Source organism: Panulirus ornatus, chromosome 29 (assembly GCF_036320965.1).
Source record: "Panulirus ornatus isolate Po-2019 chromosome 29, ASM3632096v1, whole genome shotgun sequence".
NCBI lineage: Eukaryota > Metazoa > Arthropoda > Malacostraca > Decapoda > Palinuridae > Panulirus > Panulirus ornatus.
This window is the reverse complement of record NC_092252.1, coordinates 23071411-23098856: the sequence shown is the minus strand read 5'-3', so window position 1 is coordinate 23098856 and position 27446 is coordinate 23071411. Positions and strand designations below refer to the sequence as shown.

General features: G+C 41.0%; 1 protein-coding gene across 4 annotated transcripts in view; it reads right to left on the bottom strand.

Annotated features, from left to right (window-relative positions):
- LOC139758189 (cytoplasmic dynein 1 light intermediate chain 2-like) overlaps positions 1–27446 on the bottom strand; it is a 391163-nt gene that overhangs the window by 193593 nt on the left and 170124 nt on the right. For all 4 annotated transcript variants that reach the window (XR_011714787.1, XR_011714788.1, XM_071679406.1 and 1 more), the window contains exon 4: positions 21700–21912. Coding sequence is in view for 2 of the 4 variants with exons in the window: in XM_071679406.1 (XP_071535507.1) it covers positions 21700–21912 (213 nt within the window). In the remaining 2 variants the exon portion in view is untranslated. The remainder of the gene's footprint in view (positions 1–21699; positions 21913–27446) is intronic.

Below are 27446 nucleotides of genomic sequence, written 5' to 3'. Positions count from 1 at the left end.
GCTCTGTGGAAGGTATTAAGAGTATATAGGGAGAAGGAATATGATAGAGTGAAAAGAGATGCTCTGTGGAAGGTATTAAATGTATATAGTGTGAGAGTTTAGTTGCTAGAAGCAGTGAAAAGTTTTTATTGAGGATGTAAAGCATGTGTACATGTAGGAAGAGAGGAAAGCGATTGGTTCCCAGTAAATGTCAGTTTGTGGCATGGATGCGTGATTTCTCCATGGCTGTTTAATTTGTTTATGAATGGGGTTGTTATGGAGGTGAATGCAAGAGTCTTGGAGGGAGGGGCAAGTATGTAGTCTGTTGTCAATGAGAGGACTTGGGAAGTGAGTCAGTTGTTGTTTGCTGATGATACAGCGCTGGTGACTGATTCGGGTGAGAAATTGCCGAAGCTGGTGAGTGAGTTTGGTAAAGTGTGTGAAAGAAGGAAGCTGAGAGTAAATGTGAATAACGGCAAGGTTATTAGGTTCAGTAGGGTTGAGGGACAATTTAATTGGGAGGTAAGTTTGAATGGAGAAAAACTGGAGGATGTGAAGTGTTTTAGATATCTGGGAGTGGACTTAGCAGCAGATGGAACCATGGAAGTGGAATTGAGTCACAGGGTGGGGGAAGGGGCGAAGGTTCTGGGAACGTTGAAGAATCTGTGGAAGGCAAGAATGTTATCTAAGAGAGCAAAAATGGGTATGTTTGGGGGAACAGTGTTTCCAACAATGTTATATGGTTGCAAGGCATGGGCTATAGATAGGCTTGTGCGGAGGAGGGTGGATTACTTGGAAATGAGATGTTTGAAGAAAATATGTGGTGTGACGTGGTTTGATTGAGTAAGAAATGAAAGGGTAAGAGATGTGTGGTAATAAAAAGAGTGTACTTGAGAGATAGTAGAAAAGGGTGTATTGAAATGGTTTAGTCACATGGAGAGAATGAGTAAGGAAAGATTGACAAAGAGGATATATGTGTCAGAGGTGGAAGGGACGAGAAGTGGGTGACCAAAATGGAGGTGGAAGGATGGAGCGAAAAAGATTTTGAGTGACTGGGGCCGGAACATACAGGAGGGTGTAAGGCGCGCAAGGAATAAGAGTGAATTGGAACAATGTGGTACACCGGGGTCAACGTGCTGTCAATGGATTGAACTGGGGCATGTGAAGTGTCTGGGGTAAACCATGGAAAGTTTTGTGGGGCCTACATGTGGAAAGGGAGCTGTGCTTTCAGTGTATTACACATGACAGCTAGAGACTGAGTGTGAACAAGCCTCCTTTCCAAGCTCACTTACTCTCACCACTCTCTTCTCCCTGAAACTGTCTCCTCTTTTTCAAAAACCTCTACAAATCTTCACATTCGCCTACAAAAGAAGGTGATCAGACATCCCACCAGCTGCCCCTCTCAGCACATTTACATCCAAAAGTCTCTTTTACATGCCTATCGAATAATACGTAATCTAACAATGCCCCTTTGACTATCTCTCCTACTCACATAAGTATACTTATGTGTATCTCTTTTACCAGATATTCCCAATCACCTGTCTTTTATCAGCACACAAAACTACAAGCTCTTCACCATTTTCATTTACAACACTGAATATCCAGTGCGCACCAATTATACCTTCACCTGCAATGTGACTCACCTTACTAATACCCGGTCTCGTGCACCAAAACTGCTGACACACTCAACTGCTCCCAAAACACTTGCCCCTCATGATCTTTCTTCTGATGACCAGGTGCATAAGCACTAATAATCATCCATCTCTTGCCATCCTCTTTCAATTTTACTCACAATAATCGAGAATTTATTTCCCTACACTCTTATCACACACTCCTACAACTCCTGCTACAGGAGTAGTTCAACTCCTTCCTTAGCTCTTTTCATCTCACCAGCCCCTGACTTTACTCCCAAGACGTTTCCAAACCATTCTTTTCCTTTACCCTTGAGCTTCGTTTGACTCAGAGCCAGATCATCCTCATACATACCACCTGTCTCTCCTTTCTTCTCATCTTGGTTACATGAGATATAAGAATAAATAGGACAAAGCATGGTGGAAGCAAGAGATTAGAAATGCAGTGAAAGAAAAGATAAGGCATATGGTAGACTGCTCAAAAGGAATGTACCAGTGGAAGTTCAGTAAAGGAGGGGGAAAGAATATAAAATGTGTGAGTGGAATGTTAAAATGCAGATTGAGGAAAGCTAACATAAGAGTATATGAAGACTTTGAAAGAAAGTTCAGCAAAAAGTTTCAAGAAAATAAGAAACTGTACAAGAAAGGAGTGAAAAATGAAAGAAGCAGATATAAGAGTGGAGATGTAAATGTGGCAAGTAAGGAAAGGGAGTTGCTGAATCAAAAGGTGGAAATGAAATGAAGACGCAGAGTATTCTGAAGACCTGATGAATGTGGGAGGCGAGACAGTAGTTGTTGCATGCACGGGTATGACAGATAGAAGGGAGAGGATACAAGTGCAAGGGTCTACAACAAAAAGGGAGGTAAGAAAGGTAATAATGAGGCTTAAGACAGGAGGAGAGGCACCTGTAGAGGATGGAATTACGGCTTAAATGCTAAAGTATACAGGAGAAAGTGTGACAGAGCGGATGCATATATTACTGTTCCTTTATTCAAAGAAAGAGGTGCTAAGCATGTGTAGCGATTATATGGGAATATGACTGTTAAGTTTAACAGATAAAGAGGGTGCGAGAATGTTGATTGATGGAGTGTATGAAGTGACGTAATGCAGAATAACAGAAAGCAAGGGGTTTTATGAAAGGTAGGGGATGTGTGGATCAGATTTTTGTGGCAAAGATGACAATGGAAAATATTTAGCAAAAGCTAAGAAGCTGTGTGCAGCTTTTATGTATCTGGAGAAAGTGCATAAAAGAGTCAATGGAATGCTTTAGGGGGATGTGTTAAGGACATATGAGGTAGGAACACAACTGTTGGATGGTGTGAAAGCCTTCTACTGATAAGCAAATGCATGTGTAAAAGTGGATGGAGAGTTGAGCAAAAGTGTCGGTATACATGTGGATGTGAGGCAGGGCTGTGATGATGTCATCATGGTTTTTTAAAATGTATAAGGATGGAATGATAAAAGAGATGAAAGAAAATCTAGGGGGAAGGGGGGTGCAGAGATGGTGCGTGACAGTAATGTATGTTGGCTACTGTGTAGTTTGCTGAGAATGAAGAGTTGCAGAAGGTTTTAATGAATTATGATGTGTATAAGCAGAGGCAACTGAAGGTAAATGCAAGTAAAAGTCAAGTAAATGGCATTTGAAAGGAAAAAGAGTTAGAGTATAAATTTTGCAAAACCATATAGAGTGAAAGGAGAAAGTGTACTAAACTATGTTTTAGGTATGGAGGGAAAAAATACTGGAAGAAGTGAGAGAATTTAAGTACTCAGAAGCTGTCTTGGGTAAGTTTGGTGATATGAAAGGAAGGATAAGAGGAGTCACTGGGTCCCTTAATATAATAATGAAGGGTAGATGTGTAAGTTTGGAAATTAAGAAAGAATTAAATGACAGCATAGTCCTCCCAACCCTGACGTGCAGTCAAAATATGGATATGTATTTTCTCATTGAGGTCAAGAATCCAGGCAGTGGAAATGAGTTATTTGAAAGGAGCATGAGGTATGACTAGATGGAATGAAGAAAGAAATGATGGGGTGTATTAAAGTTGTGGTATGGTAGGAAATGCAAAGGGAATGACTTGTGGAGTGGTAGACTAAGACTAAGTAAAACATAATACTTTGAGGTGGTCTGGGCATGTGGAAAGAATGCTAGACTGGGATTTTACAAGGAGAGAGTATAATAGTACAATTAAAGAGTGTGAAAGGAAGACTACCCGTGAGGAAGAATAGTAGAGGAAGAGAAATTGTGAAAGAATGTATGGAATGATGTATGCACAAGAGACATGTAAGGACAGGGATAAGTGGAGACTTTATTGCTGTGGCCACCCACTTGATGTGAGTTCCTGGAAAGAATGGGCATCAGAAATATAGATACAAAGTAGATTTTTTTTTTAATTTTCCAAGGGAAGGAACAGAGGGGGGCCAGGTGAGGATATTCCAAAAAAGGCCCAGTCCTCTGTTCTTGGCGCTACCTCGCTAACGCGGGAAATGGCGAATGGCTTGAAAGAAAGGAAAAGATAAGTAGATAAGAGAGGAGGAGGATGAAAGTAAGCCTAAATGTATGGGAAGAAATACCAAGAGAAATTGAGTGTAGAATGGCAAGAGGAATGAGTAAACAAAGCAATGGGAATGGGTGAGGAATGAGAGATATTTGAGGAAGCAGTACTGGCATGTGCAAGAGAGGTGTGTGGCATTTGGAAGAAAACAAGAGAGCAAATGGGAGCATGTGGAAGAAAACAGGAGAGCAAATGAAAGCATGTGGAAGAAAACAAGAGAGAAAATGGGAGCATGTGGAAGAAAACAAGAGAGCAAAGGGGATCATCAGTGAAAGGAGGAAATGGGTAATTAACAACAGGTAGGAATGAGGTGAGGAAGAGATCAAGTGAGTATTTTGAGGGACTGTTAAATGCATTTGATGATTGGGTAACAGATGTAGGGTGTTTGGGTCAGGGAAGTATGTTAAGTGAGTCAAGGAAAGTGGTCTGGTGAAGAGAGATGTGGTGAAAGCCCTGCATAAGAAGAGATGTAAGGTGACTGGAGTAGATGGTATTGCTAATGAATTTCTTAAGAAAGGGGTTGACTGTGCTGTTGGTTGGTTGGTATGGATATTCCACCACCATGATGGTGAGGTGCCTCAAGATTGGAAGAAGGCATGTATGATTCACTGTATAAATGCACAAGAAAAAAAGGTGAACATTGTGACTGTTCAAACTACAAAGATGTTGTTTTGTTAAATGTACCTCAGTCACAGAGGTCAAGAATTCAGCCTGCGGAAATGAGCTATGTGAGAAGAGCATGTGGTGTGACTAGATGGAATGAAGAAAGCAATGAAGGGGTGTGTAAGAGATGTGGTATGGCAGGGAATGCAAAGCAAATGAATTGTAGAGTGGCAGCATGGGTGAACGAAATACTCTGAGGTGGTTTGAGCACGTGGAAAAAATGCAAGATGGGAATTTACAGGGAAAGTGTATGACAGAACAATTAAAGGGGTTAGTATGAATGGAAGAACACCTTTGACATGGGCAAATAGGGTGGAGGAATACTTGGAGAGAAATAGTGGAAGAATGCATGGAATGGCGTATGCATGGGAGGCATGTAAGGACAGGGGTAAGTGGACACTCTTTTGCCATGGCCACCCTTTGATGGGAGTTCTCGGAGGGAATGGGCATCAGCGACATAAGACAGATAAATACACAGATAGATAGAAAGAATGCACCTAGAAAGTTGTATGGAAGGATGCTGACATAAAGAGCATCAGACTGGGGAGGAACAATGGGGTTCCAGGCATGGCAGAAGATGAGTGGATCAGGTATTTGCTTGAAGAATGTTTGAGAGAAATACTATGAAAAAAAAATTTTATGTGGCATTTATGTACCTGTGGAAAGCATGGTAGGTTTCATAGATATGCCTTGTAGAAAGCTACGGGAATATCAAACCATGGTCTGATATTGCTGTTTTAATATCTGGCACATCTTAGATGAAATTTATTGACTAATCATCCATTCTCTATATATACAAACACAGAGAGACTGGATGACTTGCTGACAAATTCCATTTATGATGGGCTACATATAAAAACAGCAATAGCGAACTGTAGACAAGACTGAATTCATGAGAGGTCAGGTCAGACACCATGTTCCTTGAATGTCAATGAATCAGATACAACTATGTCCTTATGTAGTGGTAAGTCTGGCAGGGAGCCTTATTCCTTTTAGATTTGTTCATATACCTTTATGTGATATTCTTTTGTCATTCCTCCAAAAGGGGTCTTGGAAAACAGACAAAAGCTTGGAAAAATGGTACTCTATTTTTCCTCTGAGTTATGTTGATTTTCTTTACCCCATGGTTCCACTGTGGATCAACTTTAAAGAGCTTTCTTTTTTCAAGATTCTTATTACTTTTATCTATTTACATGTTGCTCAAAACAAGATGTCCATGCATCTATTCAATTTACTTTTGTTTTTCTTTCTAGAAAAATGAAGTTTATCCACTCATTACTCAGCCCTAGAGACATATCTGTTATGTGGATACTGTATATTCTACCCTTTTTGTTCTTTACATCAAACAACTGAAAAACAAATAATAAAAATATTAGAAAAATATTGACCCATTTCTCCTCTTACTCTATCCCTGCTGCACCTCTTACTAATCCTATGCCCCTTCCCATCATCTCTTTTTGAACTGTTTGCAAAGCACCTATCTCTCTGGACATAAGCATCCATCTCCATGTATTGAAGAGTGTGCCTCTAAACTTGCACCTATGCTTATTTTTGTTCACAAACCAAAACTTTTCTTTCTTCCTGGAAGAATGCATTGGTGCATTCCATCCCTAAGAAGGGTGGCCTTTCTAACCCCTCTAGCTAGTGTCCTGTTGGTTTGACTTTTACCATTTTCAAAGTCTTTAAATCAGTCCTCAACTCCCATATCTTCAGACAGCTTGAATTCCACAGTTTTCTCTCTGATCACTAGTATGGATTCCATAAGGTGAGATCCACTAGTGATATTCTTTCCTATCTTAATAATGTCCATTCATCATCCCTGAAAGATTTTGGAGAATCTTATGCAGTTGCCCTTGGCATATCCAAAGCTTCATACACAGTGTGGCATTGGGGTCCCATCTCTAACCTCCCCTGTTCTGGCATCCCTCCCTCATTCTGCTTCCTATCTCTGTGGCTGATGATAGATTAGCCTCTCTCCCTTTCTCCATCAATATTAGTATCCCTTAAGGTTCTGTACTCTCTCCTCCACCTTTTCTCTTTATCATTATCAATGATTTCCTTTCTTCCTTAAATAAACAAATGCACTCCTCCACAAATGCATTCCTCCACAGCCTTCAACTCTGCTCCTTCTTTCATTCAATCTGCATCTTGACTCAAATCAACTTCTTCAATAAACCCAGATTTAGACAAGATATTTCAGTAGAGGAGATGAAATCTGGTCAAGTTTAATGCCTCCAAGACCAATTTCTACCCATCTCTTCATCATAAATTTCTCACAACTTTCCTTTCGCCTCTGACGGTTCCATAATTCCATCTCTTGATTAAATGAACATAGTACTTGGTATTACTGTAACATCCACTCTATCTTGGAAATCTACATGAATAGCATAGTCTGCCTCTAAGAAATGGGAAGGCCTGTTTAGATGTCAACATTTCTTCCAAACAGTTGCTCCATTCATACAAAGGAATTATCCACCTTGTATGGAGTACTGCTCTCACATCTAGGGTGGTTATAGCTCTGCATCCATAACAATAAACTCAGATTTGGACAGGATATCTCAGTGGAGTATATAAAATCTGGTTAAGCTTAATGCCTCCAAGACCCAGTTTCTGCCCATCTCTCAATCAAGAATTTCTCACAACTTTACTCTCATCTCTAATGTATCTATAATCAATGAACATAGTATTCGATATTACTGTAACATCCACTCTGTCTTGGAAACCCCACATTACAGAAATGGCATAGTCTGCCTCTTAGGAATGGGGAGTCCTGTTTAGACATCAACATTTCTTCTGAACGGTTACTCCGTTCATTCAAAGGATTGATTCACCTTGTATGGAGTAATGCTCTCATATCTTGGGTGGTTCTAGCAGAGCATCCATACTTAACAGAATCGAATCAAAGCAGTCCGACCTAAAACTCTCCCTGGGTGACTTCAAAACTTGACCTGCTTGCCCTAGGTTACAATGCTGGTTCATTTTCCCTCTTCTATAGTCATTACTTTGGATTTTGCCAGAGCTGACTGGTTGTGTGGCCACTGGCAATTCAAAGGCGGGCCATTCTGATGACTATCTTTTCCAACACTTAAGCTTTGGAACTCTCTTTCCTATCATGTCTTTCCCAACAACTAAGACTAAGCACATTTGAAAAGACAGGTCTTTCACTTTCTCCAAAACTCATAAATACTTTACGCTGTCTCTTCTTCTTCTTCCCTTTCATTAACCTCAACATTTCAATTAAGGACCAGCCTTGACGTGGACTTTGTCTATGACTGAAGCCTTCAACGTATGAAAAAAGAAAAAAAAATACCCCACAAATGGAAATAAAATTCACTGCTGTATCCCCACACACTTCTGGTCATGAAATGGAATTCTACGACCACTATGTGATGCAGTCATTGCTACTTTAAAACCTGAAGCATTTGCCTCGGTCTTCATTAGGTATGATTTCTTTGACATCTCTTTCCAGTAAAAGCTGGTTTCATCACAATTCCATAACTGATCTGGTGCGTAAACTTTCTCCTCTATAATTTTCTGGAGATCCAATCTGTGTGTTGAAGCCTCTCCTAACAGAATCACACTTCTCAGTCTGACATAGGTGATGAAATATGAAGTCAGCCCATGCTAGCAATAATTTCCTTGAAGATGGTTGACTATTTCTAAACATTTGCCCTGTCACTGGCAACTGTTGCACCCACATTACTTGTACATAGATTTTCAGGATATTCCCCATTTTCACAAATGTTGGCATCCTGAGAAGCATTGCCATCTTCAAAATAGACAGGTGAGAAAAGGCTTTCCTAAATAATAAGCTTTTCTTCTTTATGATCCAGATGTTGCTGTTGTCAATGCCATAACACTGAGTCCATGTGTGGTGAGGTGGCGATGGGAATGAATAAAGGCAGACAGTGTGAATTGTGTGCATGAGTATATATGTATGTGTCTGTGTGTGTATATATGTGTACATTGAGATGTATAGGTATGTATATTTGTGTGTGTGGACGTGTGTGTATATACATGTGTATGGGGGTGGGTTGGGCCATTTCTTTCGTCTGTTTCCTTGCGCTACCTCGCAAACGCGGGAGACAGCGACAAAGCAAAATAAATAAATAAATAAATATAACACTGAGAAGATACTGAACCCATGCTCAGTTTCAATCATTATCCTGATCTTTTCCCAAGCTAAAGAACTTCCTTACACTCTTCATAGGTTCTCTTATTTTAGAATACTTAAGCATAACTGGTAAATACCTGGTGAAGTCTTTAGGGGTCTTTTACCACCACAGTCCAGGCTGGACCCAGGCTGCTCAACTGGGTCACTGATGAACTAAGTTGTTGGGGGTTGCTGCCCACAGGGCCACATAGCCCATACAGTCTAGCTGGTTTGGTACACTTCACATATATTTGTCCAGTGCACTTTTAAACTTGTCTGTCATGGTGTTTCTGATGAAAGCAGGCAAGATCAATATTGAAGTCTTGGGCCTTGGATGTTTTATTTTTCTCATTTTCTCAGTAATTCAGTTGCCTTGTTGGGTAATGTTAATGTTAAAACACCATTTCAAGAATTAGTACCATGAATATTACAATCACTGGTCTTTTTACTTGAAAGACTGCAGAATCCAGTCCACTATCCTTCTGCAGTAGTCATCTACTGTTTTGATGTGTCTGCTGAAGGTCTGGTTGCAAAATATCATTGCTACAAGGTCTTTCACATCATTCAATTGGTTTATGACACTGTCTGTGTCTGTATTGTTACTGATCTCTTCATTTTCCATATTCCAGAGGAGTTGAAGCTTTTTTTTTTTTTTTCTTTTTTTTTTTTTTTTTATACTTTGTCGCTGTCTCCCGCGTTTGCGAGGTAGCGCAAGGAAACAGACGAAAGAAATGGCCCAACCCCCCCCATACACATGTATATACATACGTCCACACACGCAAATATACATACCTACACAGCTTTCCATGGCTTACCCCAGACGCTTCACATGCCTTGATTCAATCCACTGACAGCACGTCAACCCCGGTATACCACATCGCTCCAATTCACTCTATTCCTTGCCCTCCTTTCACCCTCCTGCATGTTCAGGCCCCGATCACACAAAATCTTTTTCACTTCATCTTTCCACCTCCAATTTGGTCTCCCTCTTCTCCTTGTTCCCTCCACCTCCGACACATATATCCTCTTGGTCAATCTTTCCTCACTCATCCTCTCCATGTGCCCAAACCACTTCAAAACACCCTCTTCTGCTCTCTCAACCACGCTCTTTTTATTTCCACACATCTCTCTTACCCTTACGTTACTCACTCGATCAAACCACCTCACACCACACATTGTCCTCAAACATCTCATTTCCAGCACATCCATCCTCCTGCGCACAACTCTATCCATAGCCCACGCCTCGCAACCATACAACATTGTTGGAACCACTATTCCTTCAAACATACCCATTTTTGCTTTCCGAGATAATGTTCTCGACTTCCACACATTCTTCAAGGCCCCCAGGATTTTCGCCCCCTCCCCCACCCTATGATCCACTTCCGCTTCCATGGTTCCATCCGCTGCCAGCTCCACTCCCAGATATCTAAAACACTTCACTTCCTCCAGTTTTTCTCCATTCAAACTCACCTCCCAATTGACTTGACCCTCAACCCTACTGTACCTAATAACCTTGCTCTTATTCACATTTACTCTTAACTTTCTTCTTTCACACACTTTACCAAACTCAGTCACCAGCTTCTGCAGTTTCTCACATGAATCAGCCACCAGCGCTGTATCATCAGCGAACAACAACTGACTCACTTCCCAAGCTCTCTCATCCCCAACAGACTTCATACTTGCCCCTCTTTCCAAAACTCTTGCATTTACCTCCCTAACAACCCCATCCATAAACAAATTAAACAACCATGGAGACATCACACACCCCTGCCGCAAACCTACATTCACTGAAAACCAATCACTTTCCTCTCTTCCTACACGTACACATGCCTTACATCCTCGATAAAAACTTTTCACTGCTTCTAACAACTTTCCTCCCACACCATATATTCTTAATACCTTCCACAGAGCATCTCTATCAACTCTATCATATGCCTTCTCCAGATCCATAAATGCTACATACAAATCCATTTGCTTTTCTAAGTATTTCTCACATACATTCTTCAAAGCAAACACCTGATCCACACATCCTCTACCACTTCTGAAACCACACTGCTCTTCCCCAATCTGATGCTCTGTACATGCCTTCACCCTCTCAATCAATACCCTCCCATATAATTTACCAGGAATACTCAACAAACTTATACCTCTGTAATTTGAGCACTCACTCTTATCCCCTTTGCCTTTGTACAATGGCACTATGCACGCATTCCGCCAATCCTCAGGCACCTCACCATGAGTCATACATACATTAAATAACCTTACCAACCAGTCAACAATACAGTCACCCCCTTTTTTAATAAATTCCACTGCAATACCATCCAAACCTGCTGCCTTGCCGGCTTTCATCTTCCGCAAAGCTTTCACTACCTCTTCTCTGTTTACCAAATCATTTTCCCTAACCCTCTCACTTTGCACACCATCTCGACCAAAACACCCTATACCCTATATCTGCCACTCTATCATCAAACACATTCAACAAACCTTCAAAATACTCACTCCATCTCCTTCTCACATCACCACTACTTGTTATCACCTCCCCATTTGCGCCCTTCACTGAAGTTCCCATTTGCTCCCTTGTCTTACGCACTTTATTTACCTCCTTCCAGAACATCTTTTTATTCTCCCTAAAATTTAATGATACTCTCTCACCCCAATTCTCATTTGCCCTTTTTTTCACCTCTTGCACCTTTCTCTTGACCTCCTGTCTCTTTCTTTTATACATCTCCCACTCAATTGCATTTTTTCCCTGCAAAAATCGTCCAAATGCCTCTCTCTTCTCTTTCACTAATACTCTTACTTCTTCATCCCACCACTCACTACCCTTTCTAATCAACCCACCTCCCACTCTTCTCATGCCACAAGCATCTTTTGCGCAATCCATCACTGATTCCCTAAATACATCCCATTCCTCCCCCACTCCCCTTACTTCCATTGTTCTCACCTTTTTCCATTCTGTACTCAGTCTCTCCTGGTACTTCCTCACACAGGTCTCCTTCTCAAGCTCACTTACTCTCACCACCCTCTTCACCCCAACATTCACTCTTCTTTTCTGAAAACCCATACAAATCTTCACCTTAGCCTCCACAAGATAATGATCAGACATCTCTCCAGTTGCACCTCTCTGCACATTAACATCCAAAAGTCTCTCTTTCGCACGCCTGTCAATTAACACATAATCCAATAACGCTCTCTGGCCATCTCTCCTACTTACATAAGTATACTTATGTATATCTCGCTTTTTAAACCAGGTATTCCCAATCATCAGTCCTTTTTCAGCACATAAATCTACAAGCTCTTCACCATTTCCATTTACAACACTGAACACCCCATGTATACCAATTATTCCCTCAACTGCCACATTACTCACCTTTGCATTCAAATCACCCATCACTATAACCCAGTCTCGTGCATCAAAACCACTAACACACTCATTCAGCTGCTCCCAAAACACTTGCCTCTCTTGATCTTTCTTCTCATGCCCAGGTGCATATGCACCAATAATCACCCACCTCTCTCCATCAACTTTCAGTTTTACCCATATTAATTGAGAATTTACTTTCTTACACTCTATCACATACTCCCACAACTCCTGTTTCAGGAGTATTGCTACTCCTTCCCTTGCTCTTGTCCTCTCACTAACCCCTGTTAGTTGAAGCTTATCAGCATTAAAAGCATGTTACACTCAGTTGCCCAATTAAAGACCTCATTTGTCTCTTTGAAATCTTTCAGCATCCTCCATTGATATGATTTTCATACTAATTCTTGTATCATCTGCAAAAGATGATAAGAAACTGTGGCTTATGACTGCACCAAAGTCAGGTATCAGAATGAAGAACAGGAGAGGTGCAAGTAGAGTTCCTTGGGAATTGAGCTTTCTATCATGGAAGCACTGGAGATAGCATGGTTTATAACTACTTATTGCTATATGTTAGTTAAAAATTTGTAAATCTATCTCCTAATTCTTTTGGTTATTTCCATCTTTCACATTATATGTGCTATGACACCACAGTCATAATTTGTCAAATGCTTTTGCAAAGTCTTTGTAAATCACATCAGCATTTTGTTCCTTTCCCAGAGCTTCAGCAGTCCTCTCATGTCATCAAGCAGATGAGAGGCAAGACCTTTCTGCCCTAAAACCAGGTTGTCCTAAGTTCTGTACATTGCTCAGTTCTATAAATTCAATGTTTGTCCCTTTGGACTCTTTCAAAGATTCTACTGTATTCACAAAAAGCTTTGTCAATACACAACTGAGGTTTACTGTGGGTACAGACATAAGATGCTCTCAGGGTGAAATCCTCGTATATATGGTTACTGAGACTAACATTTCTAACAGTATGAGTAGCACCAACCCCTACCTCAGTCTGCCTCAGGCTATCTTTAGGGAATGATATTCTTTCTTTACTCTTCCAAACTGTCACTTCATTTTGGGAATAATGCTTCTGGCCAATGTATTTCCTCCACCCATGCAAGATAGGTGAGTTTTGCCTTTCCATGGAGGAGAAAGCCCAAATTCTCAACTGAAACATGCCTTTCTATGGAGGACAAAGCCCAAATTCTCACTAGAAACAAGAACATGTGGATACACATGATATTTCTATGTGATGTGCATCAGTCACTTAAACACACGATCAAGTGGCTGCTTCCTGCAATACTTCATCATTGCCTCACCCCATTCAGATCAAGACCTTATGGAGCCAAAACATGGACCTAGAATAATTCAGGTACTGTGGCAATTCCATGTCCAGACATCTGCAGATGGTAATCAAAGCCCGAGGAGAGATGACAAAGTAATTTAGACATCGCCTTTGAAAATTTAAGGAGTGAACAAGGTTTTTAGTGGTCACATTAATAATGTGTCATGTTAATGTTGACAGTTTTTGAGACAGATTTGCTACCATCTTTAAGGAGTGATGTACCGTTAGCCAATTTCAAACTATTAGGAATGATGCCAGGATACAAAATTTTTCTCCAGAGGATATTTAGTGCTCACGATAGAGATGCTTTGTATTTCTTCAAGAAGACTGAGTTCTGTGAGTTCAGGCCTTAGGCTGAGTAAATGGGCATGCTCTGACTGGTCCCTCTCAATGTCCTATGTTAAGATGGTGATATCTGCAAACTTAGAGGATTACGGTTTAAGAAGTCTGTTTGGGCATTTACCCTTAACATGGTTTTTGGTTCAATGAATACCAATTCATATTGATTTCTAAAGAATCTCTCATCTCCTGGCTGTCATTCATTCAACCACCTTCTGTTCTTAATGGGCCAATGGGTTTTGTGGTCCTGGATCTGCATTTTGCATATGTGTAAAAGCATTTCGGTAATCATTTTATTCTTCCTATTCCTGCATTTCATTTGACATTCTAAGTTTATGGTCTATGGCCATTGCTTGGTTTCCTTTATTTAGCTGGGTAAGATGTGACTTCTTCAGAAGGTCTATTATTCTTTTCAGCTTCCTGAAAGTGCTCATCTTTCTTGTTCTAGACATTTTGTGCTTTCTTCTCGCTGTTATATGTCTGTTGCATGTATCAAGAACCAAAGTGGTAATGACAATTACACACTCCTTTATTCTGGTATTAAGCAGGGTTTCCCATTATATAGCAAAAAATTGAAAAAATAAAAAACTAAACAAAAAGATATGTAAAATATTTCAAATCATGTGCATAATGCACCACAGCATTTATTGTTTTCCATCTGGTGTTTTGTTGTGCTGGTGACTGTTTAACATCTCCCATGTGCTTTCTGACATGATGTGCATTGGTCTTGAAGTTTTGTATTTTGAGCACCATGGATTACTACTGGGGACAAAGGGACCTCTTTAAGTGTCGTCAGCTCCTTGAAGCCATCTATGTCTTGCACGATATGTAAGAGGAACATTTTAGGCCTCAAAAAGATGATGGAGTTGTGCAAGAGGCTGGTTGAGGGTGAGTCCAAGGTGGCACTTCCCAAGGACTTCAACAGTGGCTTGATGACTATCTATGACATGACATCATGAAGCAACAGAAGATCAAAGCAATTAGTAAAGCTTATCTGCAAACATATACTAATGGAGAGGTGATAACAAGTAGTGGTGATGTGAGAAGGAGATTTTTTTTTTTTTTTTTTATACTTTGTCGCTGTCTCCCGCGTTTGCGAGGTAGCGCAAGGAAACAGACGAAAGAAATGGCCCAACCCCCCCCCCCATACACATGTATATACATACGTCCACACACGCAAATATACATACCTACACAGCTTTCCATGGTTTACCCCAGACGCTTCACATGCCTTGATTCAATCCACTGACAGCACGTCAGCCCCGGTATACCACATCGCTCCAATTCACTCTATTCCTTGCCCTCCTTTCACCCTCCTGCATGTTCAGGCCCCGATCACACAAAATCTTTTTCACTCCATCTTTCCACCTCCAATTTGGTCTCCCTCTTCTCCTTGTTCCCTCCACCTCCGACAAATATATCCTCTTGGTCAATCTTTCCTCACTCATCCTCTCCATGTGCCCAAACCACTTCAAAACACCCTCTTCTGCTCTCTCAACCACGCTCTTTTTATTTCCACACATCTCTCTTACCCTTACGTTACTCACTCGATCAAACCACCTCACACCACACATTGTCCTCAAACATCTCATTTCCAGCACATCCATCCTCCTGCGCACAACTCTATCCATCGCCCACGCCTCGCAACCATACAACATTGTTGGAACCACTATTCCTTCAAACATACCCATTTTTGCTTTCCGAGATAATGTTCTCGACTTCCACACATTCTTCAAGGCCCCCAGAATTTTCGCCCCCTCCCCCACCCTATGATCCACTTCCGCTTCCATGGTTCCATCCGCTGCCAGATCCACTCCCAGATATCTAAAACATTTCACTTCCTCCAGTTTTTCTCCATTCAAACTCACCTCCCAATTGACTTGACCCTCAACCCTACTGTACCTAATAACCTTGCTCTTATTCACATTTACTCTTAACTTTCTTCTTCCACACACTTTACCAAACTCAGTCACTAGCTTCTGCAGTTTCACACATGAATCAGCCACCAGCGCTGTGTCATCAGCGAACAACAACTGACTCACTTCCCAAGCTCTCTCATCCACAACAGACTTCATACTTGCCCCTCTTTCCAAAACTCTTGCATTTACCTCCCTAACAACCCCATCCATAAACAAATTAAACAACCATGGAGACATCACACACCCCTGCCGCAAACCTACATTCACTGAGAACCAATCACTTTCCTCTCTTCCTACACGTACACATGCCTTACATCCTCGATAAAAACTTTTCACTGCTTCTAACAACTTTCCTCCCACACCATATATTCTTAATACCTTCCACAGAGCATCTCTATCAACTCTATCATATGCCTTCTCCAGATCCATAAAGAGTATTTTGAAGGTTTGTTGAATGTGTTTGATGATAGAATGGCAGATATAGGGTGCTTTGGTTGAGGTAGTGTGCAAAGTGAGAGGGTTAGGGAGAATGATTTGGTAAACAGAGAAGAGGTAGTAAAAGCTTTGCGGAGGATGAAAGCTAGCAAGGCAGCGGGTCTGGATGGTATTGCAGTGGAATTCATTAAAAAAGGGGGTGACTGTATTGATGACTGGCTGGTAAGGTTATTTAATGTATATATGACTCATGGGGAGGTGCCTGACGATTGGCGGAATGCTTGCATAGTGCCATTGTACAAAGGCAAAGGGGCGAAGCTTGCATAGTGCCACTGTACAAAGGCAAAGGGGATAAAAGTGAGTGCTCAAATTACAGAGGTATAAGTTTGTTGAGTATTCCTGGGAAATTATATGGGAGGGTATTGATTGAGAGAGTGAAGGCATGTACAGAGCATCAGATTGGGGAAGAGCAGTGTGGTTTCAGAATTGATAGAGGATGTGTAGATCAGGTGTTTGCTTTGAAGAATGTATGTGAGAAATACTTAGAAAAGCAAATGGATTTGTATGTGGCATTTATGGATCTGGAGAAGGCATATGATAGAGATGCTCTGTGGAAGGTATTAAGAATACATGGTGTGGGAGGCAAGTTGTTAGAAGCAGTGAAAAGTTTTTATTGAGGATGTAAGGCATGTGTACGAGTAGGAAGAGAGGAAAGTATTTGTTCTCAGTGAATGTAGGTTTGCGGCAGGGGTGTGTGATGTCTCCATGGTTGTTTAATTTGTTTATGGATGGGGTTGTTAGAGAGGTGAATGTAAGAGTTTTGGAAAGAGGGGCAAGTATGCAGTCTGTTGTGGATGAGAGAGCTTGGGAAGTGAGTCAGCTGTTGTTCACTGATGATACAGTGCTGGTGGCTGATTCGGGTGAGAAACTGCAGAAACTGGTGACTGAGTTTGGTAAAGTGCATGAGAGAAGAAAGCAGAGAGTAAATGTGAATAAGAGCAAGGTTATTAGGTACAGTAGGGTTGAGGGATGAGTCAATTGGGAGGTAAGTTTGAATGGAGAAAAACTGGAGGAAGTGAAGTGTTTTAGATATCTGGGAGTGGACTTGGCAGCAGATGGAACCATGGAAGCAGAAGTTAAGCATAGGGTGGGGGAGGGGGCGAAAGTTATGGGAGCATTGAAAAATGTATGGAAGTCGAGAACATTATCTTGGAAAGCAAAAATGGGTATATTTGAAGAAATAGGGGTTCCAACAATGTTATATGGTTGCGAGGCATGGGCTATAGATAGAGTTGTGTGGAGGAGGGTGGATGTGCTGAAAATGAGATGTTTGAGGACACTATGTGGTGTGAGGTGGCTTGATCGAGTAAGTAATGAAAGGGTAAGAGAGATGTGTGGTAATAAAAAGAGTGTGGTTGAGAGAGCAGACAAGGGTGTTTTGAAATGATTTGGCCACATTGAGAGAATGAGTGAGGAAAGACTGACAAAGAGAATATATAGCGATCAGGGACTGAACATGCAGTAGGGTGAAAGGCGTGCACAGGAATAGAGTGAATTGGAACGATGTGGTATACTGGGGTCGACGAGCTGTCAATGGATTGAACCAGGGCATGTGAAGCATCTGGGGTCAACCATGGAAAGTTTTGTGGGGCCTGGATGTGGAAAGGGAGCTGTGGTTTCCGTGTATCATATATGACAGCTAGAGACTAAGTGTGAATGAATGTGACCTTTGTTGTCTTTTCCTAGCGCTACCTCACACAAATGCTGGGGGAGGGGGTTGTCATTTTATGTGTGGCGGGGTGGCGACGGGAATGAATAAGGGCAGACAGTATGAATTATATACATGTGTATATATGTATATGTCTGTGTGTGTATATATATGTATACGTTGAGATGTACAGGTATGTATATGTGCGTGTGTGGACGTGTATGTATATACATGTGTATGTGGGTAGGTTGGGCCATTCTTTTGTCTGTTTCCTTGTGCTACCTCACTAACGCAGGAGACAGCGACAAAGTATGATAAAAAAAAAATATTTACACACAGGTATTATCTAATATGCTTCAAAAAAGATAAGTTGAAATTTTTATCCAAACAGAGTGATTCCTCGGCATTTCAGATACGCTTTGTTGTTGGTATTATTTTTACTGTATTTATAAGATGTTTTGAGTATTTTTGTTTTTTTGCCTCTGGTCCCTAAGTCCTTATTAACATGGAAATGCACTCTGATACTGCATGAGCTTTTTTGGTACCTACCTTATGCAATATCCTGAACCTAATGTATCTTAAAATACTGACAAAAGCAACATGAAGTACACAATTCTCTTTTTTTTTTTTCCATACTATTCGCCATTTCCCGTGTTAGCGAGGTAGCACTAAGAACAGAGGACTGAGCCTTCAAGGGAATATCCTCACTTGGCCCCCTTCTCTGTTCCTTCTTTTGGAAAATTAAAAATGAGAGGGGAGGATTTCCAGCCCCCCGCTCTCTTCCCTTTTAGTCGCCTTCTACGACATGCAGGGAATACATGGGAAGTATTCTTTCTCCCCATCCCCAGGGATAACAATTCTCTTTATTTATTTTTTTTTTTTTGCTTTGTCGCTGTCTCTCGCATTTGCGAGGTAGCGCAAGGAAACAGACAAAAGAAATGGCCCAACCCACCCCCATACACATGTATATACATACGTCCACACACGCAAATATACATACCTACACAGCTTTCCATGGTTTACCCCAGACGCTTCACATGCCGATTCAATCCACTGACAGCACATCAACCCCGGTATACCACATCGATCCAATTCACTCTATTCCTTGCCCTCCTTTCACCCTCCTGCATGTTCAGGCCCCGATCACTCAAAATCTTTTTCACTCCATCTTTCCACCTCCAATTTGGTCTCCCTCTTCTCCTCGTTCCCTCCACCTCCGACACATATATCCTCTTGGTCAATCTTTCCTCACTCATTCTCTCCATGTGCCCAAACCATTTCAAAACACCCTCTTCTGCTCTCTCAACCACGCTCTTTTTATTTCCACACATCTCTCTTACCCTTCCGTTACTCACTCGATCAAACCACCTCACACCACACATTGTCCTCAAACATCTCATTTCCAGCACATCCACCCTCCTGCGCACAACTCTATCCATAGCCCACGCCTCGCAACCATACAACATTGTTGGAACCACTACTCCTTCAAACATACCCATTTTTGCTTTCCGAGATAATGTTCTCGACTTCCACACATTCTTCAAGGCTCTCAGGATTTTCACCCCCTCCCCCACCCTATGATCCACTTCCGCTTCCATGGTTCCATCCGCTGCCAGATCCACTCCCAGATGTCTAAATTTTAACACTTCACTTCCTCCAGTTTTTCTCCATTCAAACTTACATCCCAATTGACTTGACCCTCAACCCTACTGTACCTAATTACTTTGCTCTTATTCACATTTACTCTTAACTTTCTTCTTTCACACACTTTACCAAACTCAGTCACCAGCTTCTGCAGTTTCTCACATGAATCAGCCACCAGCGCTGTATCATCAGCGAACAACAACTGACTCACTTCCCAAGCTCTCTCATCCCCAACAGACTTCATACTTGCCCCTCTTTCCAAAACTCTTGCATTCACCTCCCTAACAGCCCCATCCATAAACAAATTAAACAACCATGGAGACATCACACACCCCTGCCGCAAACCTACATTCACTGAGAACCAATCACTTTCCTCTCTTCCTACACGTACACATGCCTTACATCCTCGATAAAAACTTTTCACTGCTTCTAACAACTTTCCTCCCACACCGTATATTCTTAATACCTTCCACAGAGAATCTCTATCAACTCTATCATATGCCTTCTCCAGATCCATAAATGCTACATACAAATCCTTTTGCTTTTCTAAGTATTTCTCACATACATTCTTCAAAGCAAACACCTGATCCACACATCCTCTACCACTTCTGAAACCACACTGCTCTTCCCCAATCTGATGCTCTGTACATGCCTTCACCTTCTCAATCAATACCCTCCCATATAATTTACCAGGAATACTCAACAAACTTATACCTCTGTAATTTGAGCACTCACTCTTATCCCCTTTGCCTTTGTACAATGGCACTATGCACGCATTCCGCCAATCCTCATGCACCTCCCCATGAGTCATACATACTTTAAATAACCTTACCAACCAGTCAATAATACAGTCACCCCCTTTTTTAATAAATTCCACTGCAATACCATCCAAACCTGCTGCCTTGCCGGCTTTCATCTTCCGCAAAGCTTTTACTACCTCTTCTCTGTTTACCAAATCATTTTCCCTAACCCTCTCACTTTGCACACCACCTCGACTAAAACATCCTATATCTGCCACTCTATCATCAAACACATTCAACAAACCTTCAAAATACTCACTCCATCTCCTTCTCACATCACCACTACTTGTTATCACCTCCCCATTTGCGCCCTTCACTGAAGTTCCCATTTGCTCCCTTGTCTTACGCACTTTATTTACCTCCTTCCAGAAGATCTTTTTATTCTCCCTAAAATTTAATGATACTCTCTTTATAAACTAAATAATATCCAAGAAAATGAACGTAAGAGAAAGGGCACAGATCCAGGGGATGAAAAAGCTGATGGAAACAAAGATCTCCTCATGACCCATGAGAATTCTGTGCAACCAGGCAGCCAAGAGAAGTTGGTTGATAACACTATCTTGATGGCAGTCACTGACTGGCCAAAGATGGGCCCTAAATGAGTGAACTGCTGCTACCATAGTTGGTTCCTAAAGGATGGAAAAGACCAATATTCTCACCAAAAACATGGGAAACTAGAAAGTACTAACCTCAAGTTTCCTACAAAATATTCAAAGAGAATTTCTCATGGTCTTTAAACTAACCACAAAGAAGGGAAAAAGATAAAAAAAAATGTCTTCTGTTTAAGAGGCAAGCAAGTATAATATTCCCTAAATGCTAGAATCTACTATAAACAGTACATCTATTCTGAAATTACAGAGTATTAATGCAAAGAAAACAAGTAATCTATCAAAATTACATAAAACTAAAGATTAACAAAAGCTAAAAATTTACTTGAGCAGAAAGATCCAAACTGTTTAACATGGCAAGGAAAGTGTAGAAAATGGCAAGGAAATTGTGGGTTAATAATCATCAAAATCAAAATGGTATTTCTGCTTTCTTTTACTAGAGAATGATTTGTTACCATACACAGTCAGACATACATACAATAAAACTAAACCCATTTCCTTTCCGGACGTAACAGAATAATGCCCTACGGTACTTATCAAACATAAACAGAACAGTCTAATTACACTAACCTTCTTTGGTGAGCCAATCTGATTTGGTGGGACACCCGTCGATACTCTACGATCACTAGTTTTCTGCACAGCTGGAGATTGTCTAAGCGGAGATTCCTGACGCCCTTGGGGTGCATTAGGAGCACCTGTGCTGCCTGCCTGTAACTGTGCCAGGTGCCTTGCCAAAAAGACTTGCTCATCTTCTGCTTGAACTTCTACCTCTCTTGTGACAGCCTGTCATAAGAGCATTTTCTCATGATCATTGATGAAACAGTAGTGGTGATGTGAGAAGGAGATGGAGTGAGTATTTTGAAGGTTTGTTGAATGTGTTTGATGATAGAGTGGCAGATATAGGGTGTTTTGGTCGAGGTGGTGTGCAAAGTGGGACGGTTAGGGACAATGATTTGGTAAATAGAGATGAGGTAGTAAAAGCTTTGCAGAAGATGAGAGCTAACAAGGCAGCGGGTTTGGATGGTATTGCCGTGGAATTTATCAAAAAAGGGGGTGACTGTATTGTTGACTGTTTGGTAAGGTTATTTGATGTATGTAAGACTCATGGTGAGGTGCCTGACAATTGGCGGAATGCGTGCATAGTGCCATTGTACAAAGGCAGAGGGGATAAAAGTGAGTGATCAAATTACAGAGGTATAAGATTGCTGAGTATTCCTGGGAAATTATATGGGAGGGTATTGACTGAGGGGGTGAAGGCATGTACAGAGCATCAGATTGGGGAAGAGCAGTGTGGTTTCAGAAGTGGTAGAGGATGTGTGGATCAGGTGTTTGCTTTGAAGAATGTATGTGAGAAATACCTAGAAAAGCAAATGGATTTGTATGTAGCTTTATGGATCTGGAGAAGGCATATGATAGAGATGCTCTGTGGAAGGTATTATGAATATATGGTGTGGGAGGCAAGTTGTTAGAAGCAGTGAAAAGTTTTTATTGAGGATGTAAGGCATGTGTATGAGTAGGAAGAGAGGAAAGTGATTGGCTTTCAGTGAATGTTGGTTTGCGGCTGGGGTGCATGATGTCTCCATGGTTGTTTAATTTGTTTATGGATGGGGCTGTTAGGGAGGTGAATGAAAGAGTTTTGGAAAGAGGGGCAAGTATGCAGTCTGTTGTGGACAAGAGAGCTTGGGAAGTGAATCAGTTATTGTTCGCTGATGATATAACACTGGTGGCTGATTCGTGTGAGAAACTGCAGAATCTGGTGACTGAGTTTGGTAAAGTGTGTGAAAGAAGAAAGCTGAGAGTAAATGAGAGCAAGATTACAAGGTACAGTAGGGTTGAGGGACAAGTTTGAATGGAGAAAAACTGGAGGAAGTGAAATGTTTTAGATATCTGGGAGTGGATTTGGCAGCGGATGGAACCATGGAAGCAGAAGTGAATCATAGGGTGGGAAAGGAGGCGAAAGTTCTGGGATCGTAAAAAATGTGTGGAAGTCGAGAACGTTAATTTGGAAAGCAAAAATTGTGATTCCAACAATGTTATATGGTTGCAAGGCGTGGGCTATAGATAGCGTTGTCCGGAGGAGGGTGGATGTGCTGGAAATGAGATGTTTGAGGACAATTTGTGGTGTGAGGTGGTTTGATTAAGCAATGAAAGGGTAAGAGAGAGGTGTGGCAATGAAAAGAGTGTGGTTGAGAGAGCATAGGAGGGTGTTTTGAAATGGTTTGGTCACATGGAGAGAATGAGTGAGGAAAGGTTGACAAAGAGGACATATGTGTCAGAGGTGGAGGGAACGAGAAGTGGGAAACCAAATTGGAGGTGGAAAGATGGAGTGAAAAAGATTTTGAGTGATCAGGGCCTGAACATGCAGGAGGGTGAAAGGCGTGCAAGGAATAGAGTGAACTGAAACACTGTGGTATACCGGAGTTGACGTGCTGTCAATGGATTGAACCAGGGCATGTGAAGCGTCTGGGGTAAACCATGGAAAGTTTTGTGGGGCCTAGATATGGAGAGGGAGCTGTGGTTTTGGTGCATTATACATGACAGCCAATGACTGAGCGTGAATGAACGTGGCCTATGTATACGTTGAGATGTATAGGTATGAATATGTGCGTATGTATATGTGTGTATGTGGGTGGGTTGGGCCATTCTTTCGTCTGTTTCCTTGTGCTAACGCAGGAGACAGCAACAAAGTATAATTAAAAAAATATTAATCTTTTCATAAGATTTTAAGGCAAAACATCCTACAAAACAAAAAGAATGTCAAATTTGCAAGCCAATAAAAATTCCATTTAACCAACTAAATCTAAATAACATCTTTAACACCACAGCCAAAGGCTTTATTACTTAGTGCTCAGTATCTGTCGTTACCATTGATGTCTTGCATGATTTCACACTATACTGCTTCCACCTTATTCCAAAAATACTTCAGAACATGTAAAACCTAATTTGAATAATCTCGACTCTTTGTTACGTGTGCCAACACTGCAAATAGAACATAAAAGTTTCAATAAAAATTGGTGATCAATTACATTAAACAACAACAAAAACTATGACAGGGTAATGGAGTAGCATCACATCCTTGTTGCCATCCTGCAGGGACAAAACTGGTGATCAAAGTTCTAAGGAATTAATTCCTATAAGAGTTGCATATGTGCACTCTGATCTACTCCAAGTACATGGAGAAGGCATCTTAAGTGAAAAGTGTGAACAGGTACATACATCACGAAACTATTTCTTTATCAGAAAAAATACTCATATACCTGGTGAATATATGCTGAAGCCTTTGGAGGTCTTCATCTCAACAGCCAAGGCTGGGCCCAGACACTTAGACTGAGTCGTTCATCACGCAATGTCATGAATATGATGTACATGCCATCATGGAACACACAGTATACTGCATGCTGTTCATGTATAAATGAATGAATGCATAAAAAACACATAAACCTTAAAAAGTTTCAAAAACATTACAGCTCACAGCAATAGGAGGCAATTGCTCTGACATCCTACTGTTTGTTAGCATGTCTCCCTAGCAGCCAGTCCAAGGCATGTGTTACAAGAGATGTACAGCCTACTCTTATCTCATATTTGTAGTGCAATGTACATCACTTTGATTGAAAAGCAACCAAATGAATCTTGTGCACTTGGGAAGATGAGCACGTAAAGCATCAGTCTGAGGGTAAAATTTGACATTTTGGAATGTTTTGAAAGTAAGCAATGAGGCACTGACATCAAAGCCCTTGGCTTGCCTGGTACACTGGTTGAGTAAAGTCAGCTTGTGAACATGCACAGAAAGTAGCCTCCAACATGTCACCTTTTGGCACAACAAAGATCACACATGCCAGAGGTGAAGTTATGCAGTACATGTAGTGAATGCCATGAGTCTGGATCAAAGATAAAAGTCAATATAACACGCCATCATGCCCTTACCTCCCTAGATCACCTACACATATGAAATCCTAAGCAATTTTGTGTGTTATTCTTGCAGAATTGTTTTACTTTTCTAAGCAAAGGTCTTTCTTTACACACTTAGATAAAGTCATGTCTTTGAATCATATTATATGTTTTTGGTCATTTCCTTCATCTTTTTGAGTGTGAATCAGAAATCTCCTCCAAAGAATGTAACCCCGCCTTATTCCATTGAATCCTTCAGTAAAATGTGATCAATGATCTGGTTACCATTAATATGCGATTTCTAGGTATGCATCCATGATGTTAATCATGAAACAGACGTAAGTACAGTGAGAGATTGTAATTATGTAACCCCTTAAGTGTGTAACTATAAAATTACTTTACCTCATAATTCATAATAACATTATCATGTCAGCTAGTCAGTAGCATATGGCAATGATTGTGTTATGTCCCTATAGTCATATATCAATTTAGTCGGCCATCAACTTGCGGCGTCTCCTACTACCTACAAGTCTTCTGTTTTGACCAGCTGCTGCCCTCTTGCATTGTTGTAGTGTGTTTCCATGTATTGCAACGTGTCTAACCAGAAATAAGGACCTATTTGTCTACAAAGTGTGTTTCAGTCATCCCTCAATACCCTGTCTGTACTCATACCAACTTACAAGAACTACTTTTGCATATGTGTAGGGTATAATGAGGTCTGTTTGTAGACTATTCTTCTATCCCACAGTTTCACTTAATGTCATGTTATTGACAAAAATAAAAAGTGTCTACACTCTCCCTTACATCCCTACAGATATCTGAAATTGTACTTATAAAGTGTATTACAAGCACCATACACTTACTCAAACCTTGCTTATTACTGTTATTACTTTTTTTCAAACAAGTACTCTTGCCAATTCCTGTCCACTGAAACATTTATAAATATCATCATGACAGAGTCCATCAAATCTATGGCCCCTAGTCCCTGGCATCATGGGGTGCAAAAAATCTCCCACTTTTTGCCTGACTCTACTGCCAATGAGAGGGAGGGCTCTGGCAGTAGTAGAACCAGCCCTTCCCATGACCTTTCCCTCTCTGCTAAACCTTCCTCTTTTTCTATTCACTGTACCATATTTGTGGTCTCTCTAGGAACCTCTCCTCAGTTGAACATCATCTCTCTAGTACCTCTCCTGATACCCTCTCTCTGAGACACAGTTGTCTAATGATGTTCTCACTAGCTCCTTTTTCATATCTAACTATACTGTCACAATTCTGGTTCTTGTACTTATCTAACATCACCACAATTGTTGAATCCCCAAGGACCTCGAGTCAACAAACTTTGATGTTATGTGGCTCAAGATCTGTCTCCCTACTACAACACTTTTCCACTGTTTTGCCTCTAGCTCTCATAATTTAACAAATTATATATCCTTCTTCAGCTATAAGACTGTGACATTCCTCTCACCTGCAAGCCAATATCCTCTACCTTGGGAATTTTAACATTCACTATAGGGAATGGCTGAATTCATCCCATACAGATGGTGGAGGGATTGAATCCCTCATATTCTCCATTCTAAATAATTTAGAGCGAATTATCTCCTACCCTACCCATATTCCTGACCACTTAGACAACTCTCTTAATATTCTGGATTTGCTTTTCACCCCTAGTCCACCCCGCTGTAAATACACAATCTTGCCCCCAGTTGGTTCATCTGATCACACTCCCATAAATGTATCTATTCTAATGGCACCTCCATCTCAAGCAGCCCCTTCTAAGTGTAAATACTGGCATCTCAACAAAGCTGAATAACTTACATAACTTCTTTTCTGACTTTCCTAGAGCAAATTACTGTCTCTCATATAGTGATGCTTCTGCCTCCACCAAATGCATTGCAGAGGTTATTCTTGCAGGAATGAAAGCATCTATCCCCTCTCCCTACAAGTTAGCCTGTTCATCCAATCCATGGTTCAACTGTTCCTGTTCTGAAACCAAGGGATCAGGCATATCAGGCAGGGAAAAACGCCCCTTCCTGAAACCAAGGGATCAGGCATATCAGGCGTGGAAAAACGCCCCTTCCTCTGGCTCCCATTCAGCTTTTATCACCACCCATAATCAATGCAAGCACATTATCCATGAGGCAAAGCATTCCTTTATTCAAAGGAAGTGCAATAACCTCTCCTTGTCTTCTACTAATAGGTCTTTCTGGTCTTTAGCTAAGGATATCTCTAACAATTTCAATCTCCATTTCTTTCAGTTTTCCATTCTGACAGTATTATAGCTGTCTCTCCCATACAGCAAAGCAAATCTCTTTGGTTCCCATTTCTCCTCTAACTCCACCTCCTGATGCTCCTATTACTAATCCTATGCTCCTTGCTGTAATCTCTTTTCAGACTGTCTGAAAAACACTTCTTTCTCTGCACACAAGCAA